The 21294-nt window shown below is 37.7% G+C and overlaps 1 protein-coding gene and 1 pseudogene across 1 annotated transcript; both read right to left on the bottom strand.

The window, feature by feature from the left end:
- Nucleotides 1-6342: 6342 nt before the first annotated feature.
- Nucleotides 6343-6855, bottom strand: LOC145112083 (putative mitochondrial protein AtMg00300 pseudogene; annotated as a pseudogene).
- Nucleotides 6856-17569: 10714 nt separating this feature from the next.
- LOC145112084 (putative serine/threonine-protein kinase PBL23) lies at nucleotides 17570-19287 on the bottom strand. The gene is made up of 2 exons (XM_079048299.1): nucleotides 18379-19287; nucleotides 17570-18166 (listed from the first exon to the last, which is right to left on the bottom strand). Exons 1-2 carry the CDS (start codon nucleotides 19285-19287, stop codon nucleotides 17570-17572), a joined length of 1506 nt encoding a protein of 501 aa, XP_078904425.1.
- Between the last annotated feature and the right edge of the window lie 2007 nt (nucleotides 19288-21294).

The following is a 21294-nucleotide window of genomic DNA, read 5'->3' on the forward strand; positions in this document are numbered from 1 at the left end:
CTCAAGTTATGGATTACCAAAAGTTTTTCTTCTAAAGTCCATTAATGAACACATAGGTTACATAAAATGAAAAACCTCCCATTTTAATAAACCATTAACTCATAAGTTATGAAAGTTGAAAAGTTTTGAAAGTTACAAAACTTGCCCTCAAGTTTTGGAACATATAAAGTCACATTAAAAGCTTTAGTTCCAACCCCTAGAATTTTAAAAGTTAAAATTCAACCCTTATACTTTATAATATTATAAGTTATATATATATATATATATATATATATATATATATATATATATATATATATATATATAAACAAGTCGTTTTATCGTTAGTAGGCCTCATTCACGAAGCCGGTCTATAAGGAGGGGGGGGGTATAAGGTTGTTGCCTATAAAATGGCAGCTTAATGGGTGTCCACTCTCACCCACCGCTTCCTTGACTGGTGGAGGGTTGTTAGCCGAACGGGTAAGACAATTACTTTAATCCTCATTAAAAGTATGATGATTATAAAGTAACTAAATGTTTTACAAATTCCCAATCTTAGTTACTTTAGGAAAATGTGAAAAAGGTGCTAACCCATGAAATTACACTTTGCACTTTGCTTAAGTCGTTAGTGGAGAGTGTGTGGTTAACCTGCACACTAACCTGGACTTAACAAGGTAGGAAAAGGGTGACTTAAGGTTTATCATATATCGGTGGAGCACATGTGGTTAACCGGCACATCGGTTAGGTGATAAACATTAAGAGTACCAAGTAATTTGCATGGTTAATTCACACCTTGTTTTGTGATCCTCGGCATCCCAGTCACAAAACCTGAAGGGCACAATCGAGATTGAAACATGCCATTGAAAAGTTCAATGAATCTCAAAAGAATCTAGGAGTTTCAAAACCAATTAAAACCTAATAATTTATTTCATTTTTCATGGTGGAAATTGGTGAATCGTCATTCACCTACCTTCAAATATTTTATAGCTTGGATTACGGCATCCCTCTTCTAAGTTATAAAATATTGTGTTGGGTCCTAGCCTTAATATTACATTTGGGTGTCTTATTAAGGACTATCTTTATATCTAATCTAAACTTGTCCTTCTTCTTTTTCAGATGTCTTCCAACAATGATGCTTCTGGATCAAACCCTACCGATTCCTTCTCTCTCATGAACCTTTGTGGGAGAGTCATCTTCGATGGATCCAACTTTATGGATTGGATCAGGAACATCAGGATGGTCACTCGGTATGAGGACAAGGAATATGTCCTCGACAAGGAGCTTAAGGAACTTGATGAGTCGTCTGCTACTCCAGAGGAGGTCGCTGAATTCCGAGCACATGAGAGAGATGCCACTAAGGTGGCATGTATCATGTTGGCCACGATGACAGTCGAGCTCCAAAAGTCCTATGATGACTTTTACCCTTTTGAAATGCACCAGGACTTGATGGACAGGTACCATCAGAGTGCTCGTCAATAGCGGTATGAAATCATCTCCTCCATGATAACAACCCGAATGAAGGATGGTGAACCCATCACGGGCCACATGCAGAAAATGCAAAGATTCGTGGACCGTTTGCTGAAATTGAATGTGAACTTCCCCGAGGAGTTAGCAATTGACATCATTTTGCACTCCTTACCTTCGTGTTATGATCTATTCCGAATGACATATCACATGAACAAGGAGGAAGTTACACTCAGCAAACTTCAAGGACTTCTGAAGACCGCCGAAAGTGGTCTTAAAGGTAAATCGGTTGTTACTACTTCTACTCCTACCAACGCCCCTGTTCTGGCTATCAGGAAAGGTAAAGGGAAGAAGAGGAAGAGCCCTTCGAAGGGTACCAAGGGAAAGTCCCTTGATGGATCCTCTTCAAGTGGAACCAAGAAAGGTTTTGTCACTCCTTCTTCCAACCCTAATGAGGCTGAATGCTTCTATTACCATGAAAAGGCGCACTAGAAGCGAAACTGCCCAAAGTACTTGCAAGATGTTAAGGATGGGAAAGTGAAACCCAACCATGCAGGTATTTACACTATATTGTCTAATAACTCACCCTATTCTAATTCTTGGGTCCTTGATACAGGTTGTGGTATTCACATATGTTCTGATTTGCAGGGACTAAGAAGAAGTGAGAATGTGGAGCATGAGAATATAAACTTGATCATGGGGAATTGGAAAGTTACACCTGTAACCAAGATTGGAGTTTATTCTTTGTTGCTAAGTAGCGGGTTAACATTAGATTTGAATAAATGTTGTTACTCGTCTGAAATGGCGAGAAATATTATTTCCTTTCATGGTTTGTACAAACAAGGTTTTACCTTTTCGTTTGATAATGAATGTGGTGGTATTAATGCTTTCTTTAATAATTCTTTATTTTAAAGCATTACCTTGTGATGGTGTGTATGAATCTGTGTCGGTTGTAGATAACCTAGGAAATAATGTGTTGTGTATCGATTTTTCCACTAGCTTGGATAAAGCATCTTTATGGCATTGTCGTCTTGGACATGTAAGCAAGAAACGCATAGGCCAACTCCAAAAGGATGGAGTCTTGGAGTCATTTGACCTAAAGTCAGATGATAGTTGTGAATCTTGTTTGCTTGCGAAAATGATAAAGTCACCCTTCACTGGTACTTGTGCTAGGGGTGAGGGTTTGTTGGATCTCATGCATACTGATGTGTGTAGATCGTTCAGAACCACCACAAGGGATGATAACCTCTTCTATGTGACTTTTACTGATGATTATAGTAGATATGGATATGTTTACTTAATCAAGCATAAGTCAGAAAACTTTGAAAAATTCAAGGAGTTTAAACAGGAAATGGAGAATCAGTTGGGCAGGAACATTAAGATGCTTCGATTCGATCGAGGTGGTGAGTATCTTAGTACAGAGATCCCTGACTATCTTAAGGAATGTGGGATTGTCTCACAATTGACACCTCCCAGAACACCACAACTTAATGGTGTGGCTGAGAGGCGTAATCGAACCTTGTTGGATATGGTTCATTCCATGATGAGTCGAGCTTCGCTACCAATCTCATTTTTGGGGTATGCCTTAGAGACTGCCGCCCATATCCTTAATCTAGTCCCTACCAAAAAGGTTGCCAAAACACCTCACGAGATGTGGACTGGAAAAGTTCCCAATCTAGATCACATCAATATTTGGGATTGCGAGGCTTTTGTGAGGCGCGAGACTCACGATAAGCTCGAACCTCTAAGTGAGAGGTGTATTTTCATCGGCTACCCACAAAAATCCTTCGGTTACCTCTTCTACAGACCCAGTGATAATGTGGTCTTTGTAGCAAGGAGAGGAGTCTTTCGCGAGAGAGAGTTCATAAGCCAAGGAAACAGTGGGAGGCAAATTGACCTTGAAGAAATTCAAGAGTCAAGCGGTGAAGGAACCTCAAACCCTAACAATCAACCTGAGGAGGAAACTCCTGTTGATCCAACTGACGAGTCTGTACCTCTGAGGCGTTCCACGAGAGTTAGGAATGCACGTGAGCATTACTTTCCATATTACTGCGGAAGGTGATACACTTATCAATGATAACACACTGGTAAGTCTAGATGAACCTAACAGCTACACGGAAGCCATGGCAGGCCCTGAGGCTGCTAAATGGAAAGAGGCTATGGACAACGAGATACAGTCTATGTATGACAAGCAAGTTTGGAACTTGGTTGACAATGTACCAGGTCGTAAGACAGTCGGGTGCAAATGGATCTTCAAGAAGAAGACCGACATGGAAGGTAATGTACACACATATAAGGCGCAACTGGTTGTAAAGGGCTTTTCTCAAACTCCGGGAGTTGATTATGATGAGACCTTTTCACCAGTAGCAAAGATTAAGGCTATTAGGGTTATGTTAGCCTTTGCTGCATTTCATGATTATGAAATATGGAAAATGGATGTCAAAACCGCTTTCCTTAATGGAAGGTTGGCTGAGGATGTTTACATGAGTCAGCCAGAGGGTTTTTTCAGTACAGAGTACCCTAATAGAGTGTGTAAGCTTGAGAAATCCATCTATGGATTGAAACAAGCACCTCGCAGATGGAATCTTTGTTTCGATGAGAAAGTCAAAGAGTTTGGCTTTTAGAGGAGCGAAGATGAATCTTGTGTATATGTCAAGGCTAGTGGGAGTATAGTTAGCTTTTTGGTATTGTATTTGGATGACATACTACTAATAGGAAATGACATCCCAACTCTGCAGGAGGTGAAGTCTTGGCTTGGGAGGTGTTTCGCTATGAAGGACCTTGATGGAGCTGCCTATATCCTAGGGATAAGGATTTTGAGAGACAGGAGTAAGAGACTAATTAGACTTAGTCAGAGTACCTACTTGGATAAGGTGCTGAATAGGTTCAACATGCAAAATTCCAAGAAAGGAGAGTTACAAATCCAGAGTAATGCCAGACTGAGTAAGACTCAGAGCCCGAGTACAGAGGCTGAGATAGCTGAGATGAGTCGAGTAACGTATGCTTCAGCTGTAGGCTCGATCATGTATGCTATGACTTGTACTTGTCCTAATGTGGCCTTTGCGTTGAGCATGGTCAACATATTAGGGGAACCTTGGCAAGGCTCACTGGACTGCGGTAAAGAACATTCTCAAGTACATGCGAAGGACTAAGGACTGGGTCCTTACACTCGGTGGGAGTGATGACTTGAGAGTAGTGGGGTATAGTGATGCTAGCTTTCAGACTGATAGGGATAATTTCCGCTCTTAGTCAGGCTGGGTCTTTACCTTAAACGGAGGAGCAATTACTTGGAAAAGTTCCAAGCAGGAGACAGTGGCTGATTCAACTTGCGAATCAGAGTATATAGCAGCAAGCGAGGCAGCAAAGGATGCTATATGACTAAAGAACTTCATTAGAGACCTTGAAGTTGTACCAGCTATAAAGGAGCATGTGGAGATTTTCTGTGATAGTGAAAGTGCAGTTGCCTTAGCCAAGGAACCAAGGGATCACGGAAGATCCAAACACATCGACAGAAAATACCATTTCATCAGACATCGAATAGAAGAAGGTCTCCTCGTGGCAAAGAGGGTATCATCGGATGAGAACCCAACAGATCCCCTCACGAAGGGACTGGGTAGGGTTAAACATCTTCAGCATGCGAGGCACATAGGGCTAAAGGATGATATTAGTTTTAGAAATTAGATAGCTTTGAAATTTGTAAAGTGTAATTGACATTTGATGATAAATAAAAGTTGTTGTTTATTTATAAGTAAAGTGTTGCTATGAGTCGAAGTAGTAGAACAAGCATATGAGTCAAAGTTTATCTGTTCCTTCTTGGATTAGAAGCGATATCTGGGCCCCTCGATGATTTTGTTGTGACATATGTACCGGGCCCGGTCAGAACTAAATTGATGTGTTCGATTAAGTTCTATGTCAAACAAATCGGAAATCGGGAAACAAACTGCTGGACAATAAGTACGACATTGTTACATGTATTTGTCTGGCTGATATCTAGAACAGAGGATTATATGATCACTTATCTTAAATGGCGTATCATCATCATCTCAGTTCCACGAGACTTTGAAAGAGCTACGATTGCTGATCGGTTCCTGAAGTTATTCTTGCAGTTATAGTTATTAGAATTATCCAAGTGGGAGACTGTTGGATTAGGTGTCTAAGTTCATAACTATTTCTGGAATGTACTTGACCCGGTTGGCATGGTCCATTTGGGTTGCATGGCATTGCAACATTTGGATAGACTAAATGAGAGAAAAAGACACTTATGGTTTATTAATATATTATAAGTTCTAATATATTAATAATATTATTTAATTAGTATTGATCAAGAATTAATTTAAATTAATTTGGTGATTAAAAGGAGACTAATTAAATATATGGGGTTGATTGTGTAAATCATCCATTCTTTTATAGTGGGCTAATGATCCATGGTTTATTGGATTGGGCTACATCCATAAGGTGCTCCATGGATGCTCCATGGAGGTTATAAACCCATGGATCATGGAATGTGAAAGGCCATGTCAATTAGGGTTTACATGGTGTAACCCTACTTGTGACACAACTATAAAAGGACCCCATGGGCTACCAAAATCGGCACTATGTGTAGAACAAGAGGGCTAGTCGATTTTGAGTAAGTGTGGACTTCTCTCAAAGTTATTCCAAGTGTTGTGGTATTGTGTGAAACATTTGAGGCATCACACTTGAGGTGCTAGGCTCACAAAGTTCTCAAGGAATCCAAGCAACAAAAAGGTATGTTCTTCCTACTAGCTTTTATGTTTCAAAGTTCCCCATGCCATGCTAGATAGGTTAAGAACCTTGGAAAATCAAATTTGCATGTATCTTACTAAAACATAGATCCAAGGTTTCTAGGGTTGCATGTACACCTTAGGAGTGTTAGAATTCTCAAAATCCTTCAGCAGGACCCCACAGATCTGATTGAACATACTCCAGGATTTCCTTACTTGTGTTTTGACCGGTACCGAACTTCACTTTGTGATGCTTTCCCTTAACGCAAGCTTCACAAAACTTTATCTTTCCAGTAGCCTCTCCACTAAGCAGTCCTTGTTTACTTAGAACTGACATGCCCTTCTCACTCATGTGCCCCAACCTATGATGCCACAACATTGTCTTGCCATAACCTTCATTCATCGTTCCCATAACCGTACTTCCTTCTAGGATATAAATCCCTCCACGATTCATCTTCCCTTTCATTATAACCAAAGAGCCTTTGGTCACTTTGACCAAGTCACCTTCACCAGCGTACCTCATCCCATTCTTAGCCAATGTGCCAAGAGAAATTAGATTCTTCCGAAGTTCTGGAACGTACCAGCAATCTAACTTCCTGACCATACCATCATGCATCTTGATCTGCACCGTGCCACTACCTTTGATACTTCTCACCCAATCATCACCCATATTGACTGTGCCATCCCACTCTTTGAAGGAGTCGAACCAGTCACGATTATACGTCATGTGATATGATGCTCCAGAATCTATGACCCAAGCATCAACATAACTTGATGTACATACAGTCAGCACATCACCATCGTCCCATTCATCAGAACTTTCGTGAACCACAATAGCAGGGTTATTGCTGCTTGATTCACTCTTGGAATTCCCACTCTTCAATTGTGGACAATTTAGCTTGAAGTGCCCCTTCTCCTTATAGTTATAACACTTGGCATTCGATGAACCTTTAGACTTTGATTTAGAACGTGATCTCCCTCTGTTTCCCCATTTCCCCTCTTCTGTTCTTCCTCTCCCTGTAAATAAACTGGAACTGGACACCTCTTCTCCAATTGAAGCTTTTCTTTTTCAGTTCCTTGGACATTAGAGAGTCATTCACATCATTCATAGTGATCATTGTCCTACCATAGAGCATGGTATCAACGAAACTCTCATATGAGTTAGGAAGAGAACATAAGAGAATGAGCGCCTGATCTTCATCTTCAATCTTCATGTCAACACCTTGTAGATCCAAGATGATGCGATTGAAGTTATCCAGATGATCTTTCACTTGGGTACTTTCAGACATTCTGAGAGTGTACAACCTTTGCTTCTGATACAACCTATTCGCCAACGAGTTGTTCTGGTACTTGTAACAAAGTTTATCCCAGAGCCCAGAAGTAGTTGTTTGATCCACGACCTCCCTCAGTATTTCATTTGTTAAGCTCAATAGAATGGCACTATGTGGCTTCATCAGAATGTCCACCTTCTTATCAACCGCCATGTCCTTTGGCAGTTTGGCCTCTCCTTCCAGTGTCGTCGCATATCCTTGTTGAATCAGAAGAGCCCTCATCTTCACCTTCCACAAAGTGAAGTCATTTCAGCCATTAAACTTCCCCAAATCAAACTTGTAAGTAGACATCTTCAATCATAGGAATACAAACTGCAGCTCTGATACCACTTGTTAGGAAGTAAAGCGGATAACTAGCAAAACTATAAGCACACAAGACACAATATTTACGTGGTTCGATCAAGGTGACCTACGTCTACGGGCAGGAGGGGAGTATTCTTTTATTTTAGAGCTCTCAAACAGAGGTTACAAGTACAACTACATAGAGATTCGCCTATCACTCTAGAATTCAAGATACAAAAGGACCTAGCATGTATCCCTATTTATACTTGAGGGATCAGACCTAAAACCCTAATGGGCCAAGACCATTGGCCCATAGGCCCATGAATGGTGTCAACCAATGATAATCCGCCATGCAACATATTCTGGAACATTCAGCCATGTCATACAACCCATGAACATCAACAACACACATGATGGAGCACCTTGTGCCATAGTGGAGCAACATGATGTATAAGTGGCGCATCATGAACACTAATGGCCCAACAACCATCATGGTGGCACAACATGGTGTAATCCTTGAGCAATACCAACTTCTGAGCATCCTTGAACAATCTTGGGCATCATAGAGGACTTCATATCATACTTGTCTCATCAATGACCAAGATGGTCCAACTTGCACCTTGATGGCACAACAAGTGTATGGATGGCGCAACAGGCTTCAAGTGTGGCACAAGAACATCAAGATTGGAGCAACAACACCACCTTGGCGCAACAGGAACATACATGGCACAACAAGGCCATGCATGGCTCAAGAGCATACTCCACGGCTCAACAGGAATACCTCATGGTGCAAGAGGGATCCTCATGGCGCAAGAGGCAGCATAATAGCGCAAAAAGGAATGCCCTTGGCTCAACAACATCCTTCTTGGCCTATCCCTTCAACATATGGCGCAACAAGATTCCCTTGTTGCTCCATATCACTCCCAAGTGCTCCAAACCTCTTCCAGTTTCACCAAACCCCCTTCTGTACGATCTGTTCCTTTGGCACTTGATCCGTTCCTTTGTCAGACGATCCATTTCTTTCTTAGATGATCCGTTCCTTTGTCACATGCTCTATGAACCCCAAGTGCTCCATTTACTTCCAAGTGCTCCAAATGCTCCATAAACATGATCCAAATGCTCAAGTCACATTTAACAATAAATATATAAGTTTGCTTTTTGTTTCGCTTAAGATTTTTTTTTATTTTTTATTTTTTTTATAGTAGTTGTGCATAGTTATATAAATAAATTATGTCAAATGGTTTTTTTTAAAGTTATTATTATTATTTTTTTTTGTATCCTTGTGGCATGTGAAAATACACAAGTTAGCATTTGAAGAAGATTAGAATTTGAGGAAGGGCTTGACGTTGAGATGCTTGAGGAAGCAAAAACAATATTGTGGAACAGAATCGAGAATGCATTAAAATTATATACTTTAGCATATTTAGGTAATGTATTTAGAAAATGTATATATTCATTATTGAACATGTGTATGTTCATAACTGAATAACTTGTATGAACATGACCAATTTATGGGGTTTTGTAACATTATTCATCTATGAACATAAGGTGTATAAGTTTTAATAATTATAAAAACTATTGGTATTAATGTTCATTTGTGAACATAGTCAAATTACATACATTTGATATTCATTTTTGATCATAACATTCAAATTAACATGTTCATTTGTGAACATGTATGAAACTTTACTGATTTTAGATTTTTGTACAAATGTCAAGTTATGAACATTAACTTGGCAACATGTTATGTACATATACGTACTTTCAGAAATGAACATATACATATGTAATGAAATGAACATATACGTATTTTTAGAAATGACATACACGTGTATTTTAATGATTTTCTACTAATTAGGAAAATAATTTTTGCTTCCCTTATTTAACAAAGTGTTATTATTTGACTATCTTATGCTTATGCCCCTAATCTTATCTAATGGTTTATCATGTGGTTCGATGTTGATCTCATATATATATATATATATATATATATATATATATATATATATATATATATATATATATATATATATATATATATATATATATATATGTGTGTGCACGCGTGTGCAGAGAGAGAGAGAGAGAGAGAGAGAGAGAGAGAGAGAGAGAGAGAGAGAGAGAGAGAGAGAGAGAGAGAGAGAGAGAGAGAGAGAGAGAGAGAGAGAGAGAATGGATTTAAGACACTCATTTCTTTGAAAATAGATTACACAAATCGTTTGTCTAGTTTATAATTTAAGATAATTTGTGCGTTTGGTCCTTAACTCTTTATTAATTACAGAACAACCACGACACAACCCCCACCCCACTTTGCCCACCACCACCTATAATAGTTAAATATCCATAACTGAAATACTGCATACTAAGCTATTCGTGAGTACTTAGAATATAACTTAAGCCTATATTATATTCTGACTTGAATCTACTCCTGAACCACGCATATTACAAGTAGTACACAATTTTAATTAACCGAGCATTTGAACATGAAAATTAACAACTCAAGATGGAATCAACAAGCTAAATGAGGCTTAAACAAATGTAGCTAAATTGACCAAGCGTAACTGGCCATGAACTAATTGCTCAAGTTCATGCCCCCCGAAGAACATCCAATGTTTTATTATGTAACTTGTTTCATTCACGAGTTCTTTTTCCTGATTTTGGGAGGTAATTTGAGACGGCGGATTGTGTTGAAGATGATGCCAAAACGTGCCTTCCTTCCTAAGAGCGCGCACCAAGGAAAAGGGAGTTACAACATAATTAATGACAAACAAAAACTTAAAAACGTACATTAAATCGGAAGTCATTCCATTTGATATACTGATTGTCTTTTATTTTGACTTAGATTGTTGTTTGCAACCCTATTATTTCAATTGTTATTTGTACGTTTAATTTTTTAGTAGGGCAAGTAATTGTTGTTTTCTTCCAAGTAATACAGAGATAAGAGTAGAAGAACATACTTGGTAATCGAGTGCAGTTTTAAGCTTGCTCACCACGATATCCATTGACAGGCGGTGTGCGCGTTCTCTCTTCAAACATCGATATGCAAGTGTTACAAACGTATCAAAACAATTCTGTTCGATTTGTTGCCTTAGATTAACATCCATAAGGGTATGTATTGTTTGTTCTTGATAGCACTTGTTTATTAATAATGGTAGGGATTGGATTTCCTCATTATAATTAAGAAAACCATAAGGCCTTGAGCACAAAACTTCAAAGAGTACAACTCCGAAAGAGTATACGTCTGATTCTTTCGTAAATGTATTCGTTTCTATAAATACAGGATCACAGTAGCCAAGATTGCCTTTTCCAGTAGTGGGAATAAACGTGTGTTCTTGATGGACAGGCCCATATTCCGATAAGGAAAAATTTGAAATTTTGGCGTTCCAATTTTCGTCCAACAAAATGCTGCCAGTTGTAATATCATGGTGAAGGACTCTTTGATTGGTCCCCTTGGGATCGTGAAGGTACTCCAAACCGCATGCAGCCCCAAGACATATTCGGAGACGTTGAAGCCAGGTGAAGTTGTGGTCAAGTAGATGATTATCAAGCCTTTTATTATTTGTGTACTCATATACAATAATCCTTTCCTCACTCTCGTCACAGAATCCTAAGAGTGAGATGATATTTTTATGTCTATGCCTGGAAAGGAACATGATCTCTCTCCAAAATGAAGTTTCTCCTTCATTATTCTTATGATTAAAACGCTTTACAGCACCCTTAGAGTGGAAGAACTCTCCTCTATATACCTGCCCTGAGTCATCTAGCTGAATGTGGTTGTCAAAATTAAAGTTGTTGGTGGCCTGTTTTATGATTTCAAGTGGAACTCTGAGGTGCTCAACATCTTTAATCAAAGAATGCCTTGTGTTTCCTGTCCACTACGAATGTGAAAAAAAAGTGAAAATTTCATAACATGTAATAATAATTGGACTAATTGAAGGAAGATATTCATAAAATCCACACATCTGATCATTCTCAAAGTTTATATTTTGTTCTCTGTATAATTTTCATCGAATTATAACTAATGAAAAATATATATATTAAGATTTTATAAGAAATAAAAGAAAAGAAATGAAAACAACCAACTTACTTGATATCTGAGTGCAATTTCAAGTTGTGTCAAAACTTCTTTCATTAATGGACGTTTTGCAGGGTCTCTTTTTAAACACTGATAGGCAATGGTTGAGAACACCTTCAGCGAGCTAGGATGTATTTCACCCTTTATATCACCCCAAATAATTGCATCTAAGTTGTTTTGTTTGTAATGGTTTCGTACCAATTGAGTAAAAGATTGAGGCTTGTCACCATGGCCAAAGCACAACCTGCCACACAAAACTTCAAACAACACCACCCCAAAGGAATTGTGGAAAAGTTGCCTCCAAAATTAGCAAGTGGCAAATAGTTCAGGGGTTATTTCAGTAACTTATCATTTACTATTCATAGTTTGACTATGAATAGTAATATATATGTTAATTGAAATGAAATTGGACGTCTATCTTTCACTATTCATAGCTTGACTATGAATAGTAGTATATATATATGTGAATTTGATTTGGACGGTGAATTTTTGGTAGCGCCTACAATTGGAATTCGGACGGCACATTTTTTCTACAATTCATATTATATTGCTTTTGGCTATAAATAGCCTAAGCCATGAACCAGAGGAAGGAACACAACCAAAATCAAAGTATATATAGAAAAGCATTAAATATATATACTTATACACCACCGTGTATTTTAGCTCTCCCACTCTATTTGTAATCTCTTTTATAATCCCTGTAAACACTACAAATTATAGTGAATTGTTTCTCGGCTTCCTCCGCCCGTGGTTTTTTCCCGATTTGGGTTTCCACGTAAATTCCTATGTCTCTATTCTATTTATTTTATTCGTATTACGTTGTGATTATTACGCTTTGATAGTTTTTGATCCCATTCCGCATTGAGCTAATATTATTTAAGTCAATTCGTATCCGTCGTATTTTACAACAATTGGTATCAGAGCATCCGGGTTGTGATATTAGCTCGTTGGGATCATTTTATCAAGTAATTAATCATGTCTTCGGTAAAATACGATATTCCACTACTGGATCGTAACACCCGATTTCCGTTGTGGCAAGTAAAGATGAGAGACATTCTCATTCAGATGGATTTACATAAGGCGCTATTGGGCTTCAATAAGATGCCCGATACATGGATCGAAGAAGAAAAGGAGATGAAAGATCTGAAGGCTTTATCCCAGATTCGTTTGCACTTGTCAAATGATGTTTTGCAAGATGTTCTAAAAGAAACGTCAGCGGCTTCTTTATGGCTACAGTTGGAACAACTGTTGATGACCAAGAGCTTACCAAACAAGTTGCATTTGAAGCAACGGTTGTTCAATCTCAAGATGATTGAAGGAGACTCTTTAACTGAACATATATCCACATTTAAAGAGTTAGTAAATAACTTAGAGCATATGGATGTTCAGTATGAAGATGAAGACTTGGCTCTATTCTTACTATCGTCGTTGCCAGAATCCTATAGCCATTTTCGTGATACTATTATCTATAGCCGTGACACTTTAGTTTTAGATGAAGTCTATACAGCTTTGGATTCAAAAGAGAAGATGAAGCATATTACTGGTGGTGGTTCAAGTGATGCTAAAGCCGAAGGTTTGAATGCCAGAGGAAGAACAACAGAGAGAAGTAGAACTTCTCAATCTTCCAACAGAACCAGATCCAAGTCAAAAGGCAAACGAAAGTTTTGCAACTATTGTCACAAGAAGGGACATGTGCTTGAAGAATGCTTCAAGTTGAAGAACAAAGAAAAAGAGAAGACGGTAGCAAATGGTAAACAAGCTAGCACTTCGGGTGAAGCCGATCTAGCTGAGGTCGAAGGTATTGGAGAACTTTTGACAGTTTATTCAGATAAACTGGATTCCACTGGTGATTGGATACTCGACTCTGGTTGTACTTTTCATATGTGTCACAACAAAAGTTGGTTTTACACATTTGAAAAGGTTAACCAGGGCTATGTATTGATGGGTAACAATACTACATGTCCAGTTCTTGGACATGGTTCAGTCAGGATCCGTATGTTTGACGGAGTTATTCGAACCATGGGGGATGTTAGATATGTTCCTGACCTCAGAAGAAACTTGTTATCTCTCAGTTCCTTTGACAAAAAGGGATACGAGTTTGCTGGTAAAGGTGGAGTTCTCAGGGTATTCAAAGACGGTTCCGACAAACTGAGAGCCGAACGAAAAACCTCAGATCTTTACTTTCTTGACGGGCAAACAATTTCGAGTGATGCTGCTGTTGTGTCAAAGTCTTTTTCTGATCCAGATCAGTCCCGTCTTTGGCACCTTCGACTCGGCCATATGAGTTTTCAAGGCATGTCAGAATTGAGTCGAAGAGGTTTACTTGGTCAATAAAAGATTGTTGATTTGGATTTCTGTGAAGACTGTGTATATGGCAAGGCAAAACGAGTGAGGTTTGCAAGTGGTATCCATACAACGAAAGGACCACTTGATTATGTTCACTCGGATTTGTGGGGACCGGCTCGAGTTGCTTCAAAAGGTGGAGCTATTTATATGCTCACTATTATTGATGATTTCTCCAGGAAGGTGTGGTCTTTCTTCTTAAAAAATAAAGGAGACGTTTTCTCTACCTTCAGAAATTGGAAAGTTCAGGTTGAAAAGCAATCAGGTCTGGTGGTAAAGTATCTTCGTACGGATAATGGACTTGAGTTTTGCTCAGAAGAGTTTAATGTCTATTGTCAAAAGGAAGGCATTACTCGACATCGCACAGTAGTCCATTCACCTCAACAAAATGGTGTAGCTGAAAGGATGAATCGCACCATTATGGAGAAGGTCCGGTGTATGCTTTCTAATTCCAAATTGCCAAAGTCTTTTTGGGCGGAGGCTGCTTCGACTGCTTGCTATGTTATCAACCGATCACCGTCACAAGCAATCGAGAAGAAAACTCCGTTTGAATTATGGTCCGGTAAACCTGCAAATTATTCAGATTTAAAACCATTCGGATGTCCAGCGTATGCACGAGTTGACAATGGGAAGCTAGAACCAAGAGCAATCAAATGCGTTTTTCTTGGGTACAATCAAGGTGTAAAGGGTTACAAGTTATGGAGCTTTGATTTGAAGAAAATTATCATCTCAAGAGATGTTACTTTTGATGAGTCTGCTATAATTCAACCAGTTGCTGACTCTTCTAAAAGAACAGATGCATCAGATGTATCATCCGAAGCAAATAAAGAGAATGCTCAAATGGAGGTGGAGCTTCCTACTTCACCTACCACTAATCAGAGTACAAATCAGCATCAAGATTCTTCTTCGTCGGATGAGCATGTTGTTGGTGAAGATTCAACACCTTCACAACCACAAGCTACTACTCCAAGCATTGCAAGAGATAGACCGAGAAGACAGATTATTCCTCCGAAGAGGTATGCTGAATCTGATTTGGTTGCCTATGCTTTTATTGTTGCTGATAATATTGAGTCTGCAACGGAGCCTGCAAATTATGACGAGGCTATCAAATCTAAAGACTCAAATGATTGGATGCTCGCTATGCAAAATGAGATGGAATCCTTGCAGCGAAACAATACTTGGAATTTAGTTCCTATTCTGAAAGGGAAGAGACCAGTTAAATGCAAGTGGGTCTACAAGCTCAAGGAACCTGTCAACCCAAACGATAAACCAAGATACAAAGCTCGGTTAGTAGCTAAAGGCTACAGTCAGATTCCTGGTATTGATTACACTGACATTTATTCCCCAGTTGTCAAACATACTTCCATTCGTGTATTGTTGGGGTTGGTTGCTTCTAACGATTTTGAGTTAGAACAACTTGATGTCACTACAGCTTTCCTAAATGGTGAGCTTGAGGAAGAGATTTTTATGCAACAACCTGAAGGTTTTGTAGTTCCTGGAAAGGAGAACTACGTATGCAAGTTGAACAAATCTCTTTATGGCCTCAAGCAGTCTCCTAGACAATGGTACAAGAGGTTCGATTCTTTCATGACCAGTCACAAATTCAGCAGGTGCACCTATGATAGCTGCGTTTATTTCAAGAAAGGTGACAATGGTTCAAAGATCTACTTACTCTTGTACGTGGATGACATGTTGATTTCAGCGAAAGATATGAAGGAGATTCAGAAGTTAAAAGACCAGTTGAAAGCTGAATTTGAAATGAAGGACTTAGGAGCTGCCAAAAAGATTTTAGGTATGGAAATTATTCGTGACAGGAAGTCTAGGATCTTGCATCTTTCTCAGAAAAGTTATATTGAGAAAGTCTTAAGACGCTTCAGTATGCACGAAGCAAAGTCTGTCAACACACCTTTTGCAGCTCATTTCAAGCTATCATCCGCTTTGAGTCCTACTAATGAGACTGATATGGCTTACATGACACGTGTTCCATACTTTAGTGCTGTTGGATCTTTGATGTATGCTATGATCTGCACGCGCCCTGATTTGGCTTATACTGTTAGCATGGTTAGTAGATACATGGCGAACCCGGGGAAAGAACACTGGAAAGCAGTACAGTGGATTTTTCGTTATTTACGTGGTACGTCTTCTATGTGTTTACGTTTTGGTAAATCTAACACTAGGGTGTTCGGATATGTTGATTCAGATTATGGCAAAGATTTGGATAAACGAAGATCAATTACAGGATATGTGTTTACTCTAAATGGTTGTGCTGTTAGTTGGAAAGCCCAGTTACAGTCTACAGTTGCCCTGTCTTCTACCGAGGCAGAGTACATGGCGATTACAGAAGCAGTTAAGGAAGATATCTGGTTGAAGGGGTTATTTGGAGAACTCGATGATAGAATAAAGGTGACCACAGTTTTCTGTGACAACCAGAGTGCTATTTTCTTGAGTAAAGATCAAATGTTTCATGACCGAACAAAGCATATTGATATTCGTTATCATTTTGTGCGGGATATCATTGAAAAAGGTGATTGTGTTGTGGACAAGATTCATACAGATTATAATCCCGTTGATATGTTCACTAAAAGTCTTCCTATAGCCAAGTTCAAATTATGTTTGGACATGGTGGGTGTTTCTGATCGCAGTTGAGCCTGAAGGCTCGTAGGTGGAGGAAGTATTATTTATTTTTCGGAAACAATTTTTTCTCTATATAAAATTTGCAGGTTCTTATGGAAGTTTTAGAGTTTGATGAGTTATAGGTTTTGACTAATCGTAAAGCATGACTTGCTTCATTTTGATGTCAAGGTGGAGATTGTGGAAAAGTTGCCTCCAAAATTAGCAAGTGGCAAATAGTTCAGGGGTTATTTCAGTAACTTATCATTTACTATTCATAGTTTGACTATGAATAGTAATATATATGTTAATTGAAATGAAATTGGACGTCTATCTTTCACTATTCATAGCTTGACTATGAATAGTAGTATATATATGTGAATTTGATTTGGACGGTGAATTTTTGGTAGGCGCCTACAATTGGAATTCGGACAGCACATTTTTTCTACAATTCATATTATATTGCTTTTGGCTATAAATAGCCTAAGCCATGAACCAGAGGAAAGAACACAACCAAAATCAAAGTATATATAGAAAAACATTAAATATATATACTTATACACCACCGTGTATTTTAGCTCTCCCACTCTATTTGTAATCTCTTTCATAATCCCTGTAAACACTGCAAATTATAGTGAATTGTTTCTCGGCTTCCTCCGCCTGTGGTTTTTTCCCGATTTGGGTTTCCACGTAAATTCCTGTGTCTCTATTCTATTTATTTTATTCGTATTACGTTGTGATTATTACGCTTTGATAATTTTTGATCCCATCCCAGTAGTGGGAATAAACGTGTGTTCTTGATGGACAGGCCCATATTCCGATAAGGAAAAATTTGAAATTTTGGCGTTCCAATTTTCGTCCAACAAAATGCTGCCAGTTGTAATATCACGGTGAAGGACTCTTTGATTGGTCCCCTTGGGATCGTGAAGGTACTCCAAACCGCATGCAGCCCCAAGACATATTCGGAGACGTTGAAGCCAGGTGAAGTTGTGGTCAAGTAGATGATTATCAAGCCTTTTATTATTTGTGTACTCATATACAATAATCCTTTCCTCACTCTCGTCACAGAATCCTAAGAGTGAGATGATATTTTTATGTCTATGCCTGGAAAGGAACATGATCTCTCTCCAAAATGAAGTTTCTCCTTCATTATTCTTATGATTAAAACGCTTTACAGCACCCTTAGAGTGGAAGAACTCTCCTCTATATACCTGCCCTGAGTCATCTAGCTGAATGTGGTTGTCAAAATTAAAGTTGTTGGTGGCCTGTTTTATGATTTCAAGTGGAACTCTGAGGTGCTCAACATCTTTAATCAAAGAATGCCATGTGTTTCCTGTCCACTACGAATGTGAAAAAAAAGTGAAAATTTCATAACATGTAATAATAATTGGACTAATTGAAGGAAGATATTCATAAAATCCACACATCTGATCATTCTCAAAGTTTATATTTTGTTCTCTGTATAATTTTCATCGAATTATAACTAATGAAAAATATATATATTAAGATTTTATAAGAAATAAAAGAAAAGAAATGAAAACAACCAACTTACTTGATATCTGAGTGCAATTTCAAGTTGTGTCAAAACTTCTTTCATTAATGGACGTTTTGCAGGGTCTCTTTTTAAACACTGATAGGCAATGGTTGAGAACACCTTCAGCGAGCTAGGATGTATTTCACCCTTTATATCACCCCAAATAATTGCATCTAAGTTGTTTTGTTTGTAATGGTTTCGTACCAATTGAGTAAAAGATTGAGGCTTGTCACCATGGCCAAAGCACAACCTGCCACACAAAACTTCAAACAACACCACCCCAAAGGAATAAATGTCCGACTCCTTTGTTAGTATCCCGGATTCTATATACACCGAATCACAATACCCAATTGTCCCTACAACATTGTTGGAGACCATAAATGTGTACTTCTGGTTAGCGGGACCATATTTGGATAGACCCAAATCTGCGATCCTCGCATTCCAGTTTTCATCTAACAAAATGTTTGAACTTTTAATATCTCTGTGCAATACTCTTTGTTGGGTGCCAGCAGGATCATGAAGGTATGCTAGTCCGCGAGCCGCCCCAACACATATCGTAAGCCGTCGAACCCACGTTAGATCCTTGCTGTTGAGATGCGAGTCAAGACTTCCGTTAGATGCAAACTCATAAATGAGGATCTTCTCGTTTTTCTCATCACAAAACCCTAAGAGAGAGACAATATTTTCATGCTTGTAAACTGAAAGCATCATGATCTCCTTCCAAAACTCAGAGTCTCCTTGCCCAAAGCTACGATCTAAACGTTTTACAGCAACTGTGGTATGCCCCTCCGAGTGAAGAAGTTCTCCTTTGTATACTTTTCCAAACCCTCCTTCCCCGATGCGATGGTCTTCAGCAAAGTTGTCGGTCGCTGATGTTATAGCTTGTAGTTGTATTTTGAGGTGTTCAAACGATTTTAGGACAGACATGGCTTCAATGATCGATCATAAACAGGATACAAGATTAAGGTTTTAAAAGAATTAAATTAAAACTCAAATGCTTGAAGGAGATGATCTATATTGCGCCCTAGCAATGTATACAACATAAGTACTTATAAGTCAGCGCCTCTCTCTCTCTCATTGTTTATTTCCAAAATAACCAGTCGCCAGCTTGTCTGTTCTGTCCATTAAATTGTCTATTGCCAGCTTGGAAAATAAGTATTATACAAGTACCCGGTTTTTTTTGTTCATTCGTCTCCAATAAAATTCGTATAAGATGGTTTTGGTAAGGGGTTTGTTGGATCAAGGACCAACAATCATATATGTACGTGACATTGGTGTAGTATCAATCGGATAAGTTGCTTAAATAATTCACGTTTGTAGATTTCATTAGTTGTTAACTTATTAAATATCCTCCTACAATTTACTTCTGCTTATCCTCCTACTCATCTTAAATGACACGTGGATTAAAATATTATTAAGAAAAATTAAATAAGACACATGTCATCAATTGACATGGGTAGGAGGATGATCTATAACACACTTTTTGCATCAATAATTGAGTTTTTAAAATTTCGCTATTAGTCATTTTCAATAGCAAACTCTATTTCAGCAAGTGAACCAACGAACTGATCTTGAAATGCATTTGATTTGTCCACATATTACATCCAAAATCTTACCAGAAAACCACAATGTCCTCCGATTTCTATATAAACCAATAACATACGCAACGATTACAGTCCATATTCAAAGATTTGTCAAGAAATTTGGTCAATTTGCACTATAGGAAAACAAAAAAGCAATGCATCAATCAAATGCATTAGTTTTTTTTAAAAGTTTACTTGAAAAAAAAACTGTGTTAGGAGAGTTTGAGGAGAGAAGAGTGTAGACTTTGTCTAAATAAAGCAAAATAAGAAGCCACGAGCTATTTGCCTAGTAAAGAATGAAGGAGTATGAATGCAAGGTGTTAGTTTAAGTCCTCTACATAAAAGTTCTACGACAATGATCCACAAGAAGATGGAGGTAGTTATGGTATTTCACTTGTTCCCTTCTTTATATGAGCATTTTAATTTTCTGGGTTTTCTTAGTTGAATCAAGATCATTTGATTTCTGCTAGAAGTTTCATTTGACTAAGGTTGAAATTTTGGTTTTCTTGGCCGTGATTTTCTTAAAAACATGTTTTTTCGGTTAAAATTTTTGAATTAAAATAAACTGAACCATGTAATCGGTTCAAGATCTAGCTCATAACCATCAAAGTTTCTTGACTTTATAGGATTTCGTATCATTTTTGTCCAATATAAAGATTGTTTTGGGGGTACAACAGATAAAGATTCCATATATTTTTTTTTGTATTAGACTTTGGCAGAGATGAAACACATCAATCTTTTTCTTTTTCAGGGTACAACATATATATATATATATATATATATATATATATATATATATATATATATATATATATATATATATATATATATATATATATATATATATATATATATAGGAATACAAATTGCTAAACATGCCGGTAGAGGTAATTAAATTTACTTAACGAAAATAGTTATGTCAACTACAAGCTCATATATTTGGGAATTAAAAATGAAATCTATATTTTTGTGTGCATGCATTACTTCCCTTTGTCTACTTACTTTGTTTTCTTGAAAAAAAAACATATGCATCAATCAGATGCATATGTTTTCTTGAAAAAAATAGTTCAAATGTATAGTGTATTCGTTAACTGTAAATTATTAAATAGGATTTGGTAATTGACATAAGCATGACATATTATATAATTACCTAATTAGTATTTGATATAACTAATTAATAAGTTTATTCATTTCAAATGCATAATGCCCATTACTGAACATTAAAGTTATAATTTTTTTTTCAAATAAACATATGCATTAGATCGATGAATGTGTTTTGGTTTTTGGTTGAGTATTATATAAATTTATTCTCAACTTTGAACATAAATAACTTACTCATATGATCTCGAAA

Source organism: Lactuca virosa, chromosome 5, assembly GCF_052849685.1.
Source record: "Lactuca virosa cultivar CGN04683 chromosome 5, Lactuca_virosa_CGN04683_v6, whole genome shotgun sequence".
Classification (NCBI taxonomy): domain Eukaryota; kingdom Viridiplantae; phylum Streptophyta; class Magnoliopsida; order Asterales; family Asteraceae; genus Lactuca; species Lactuca virosa.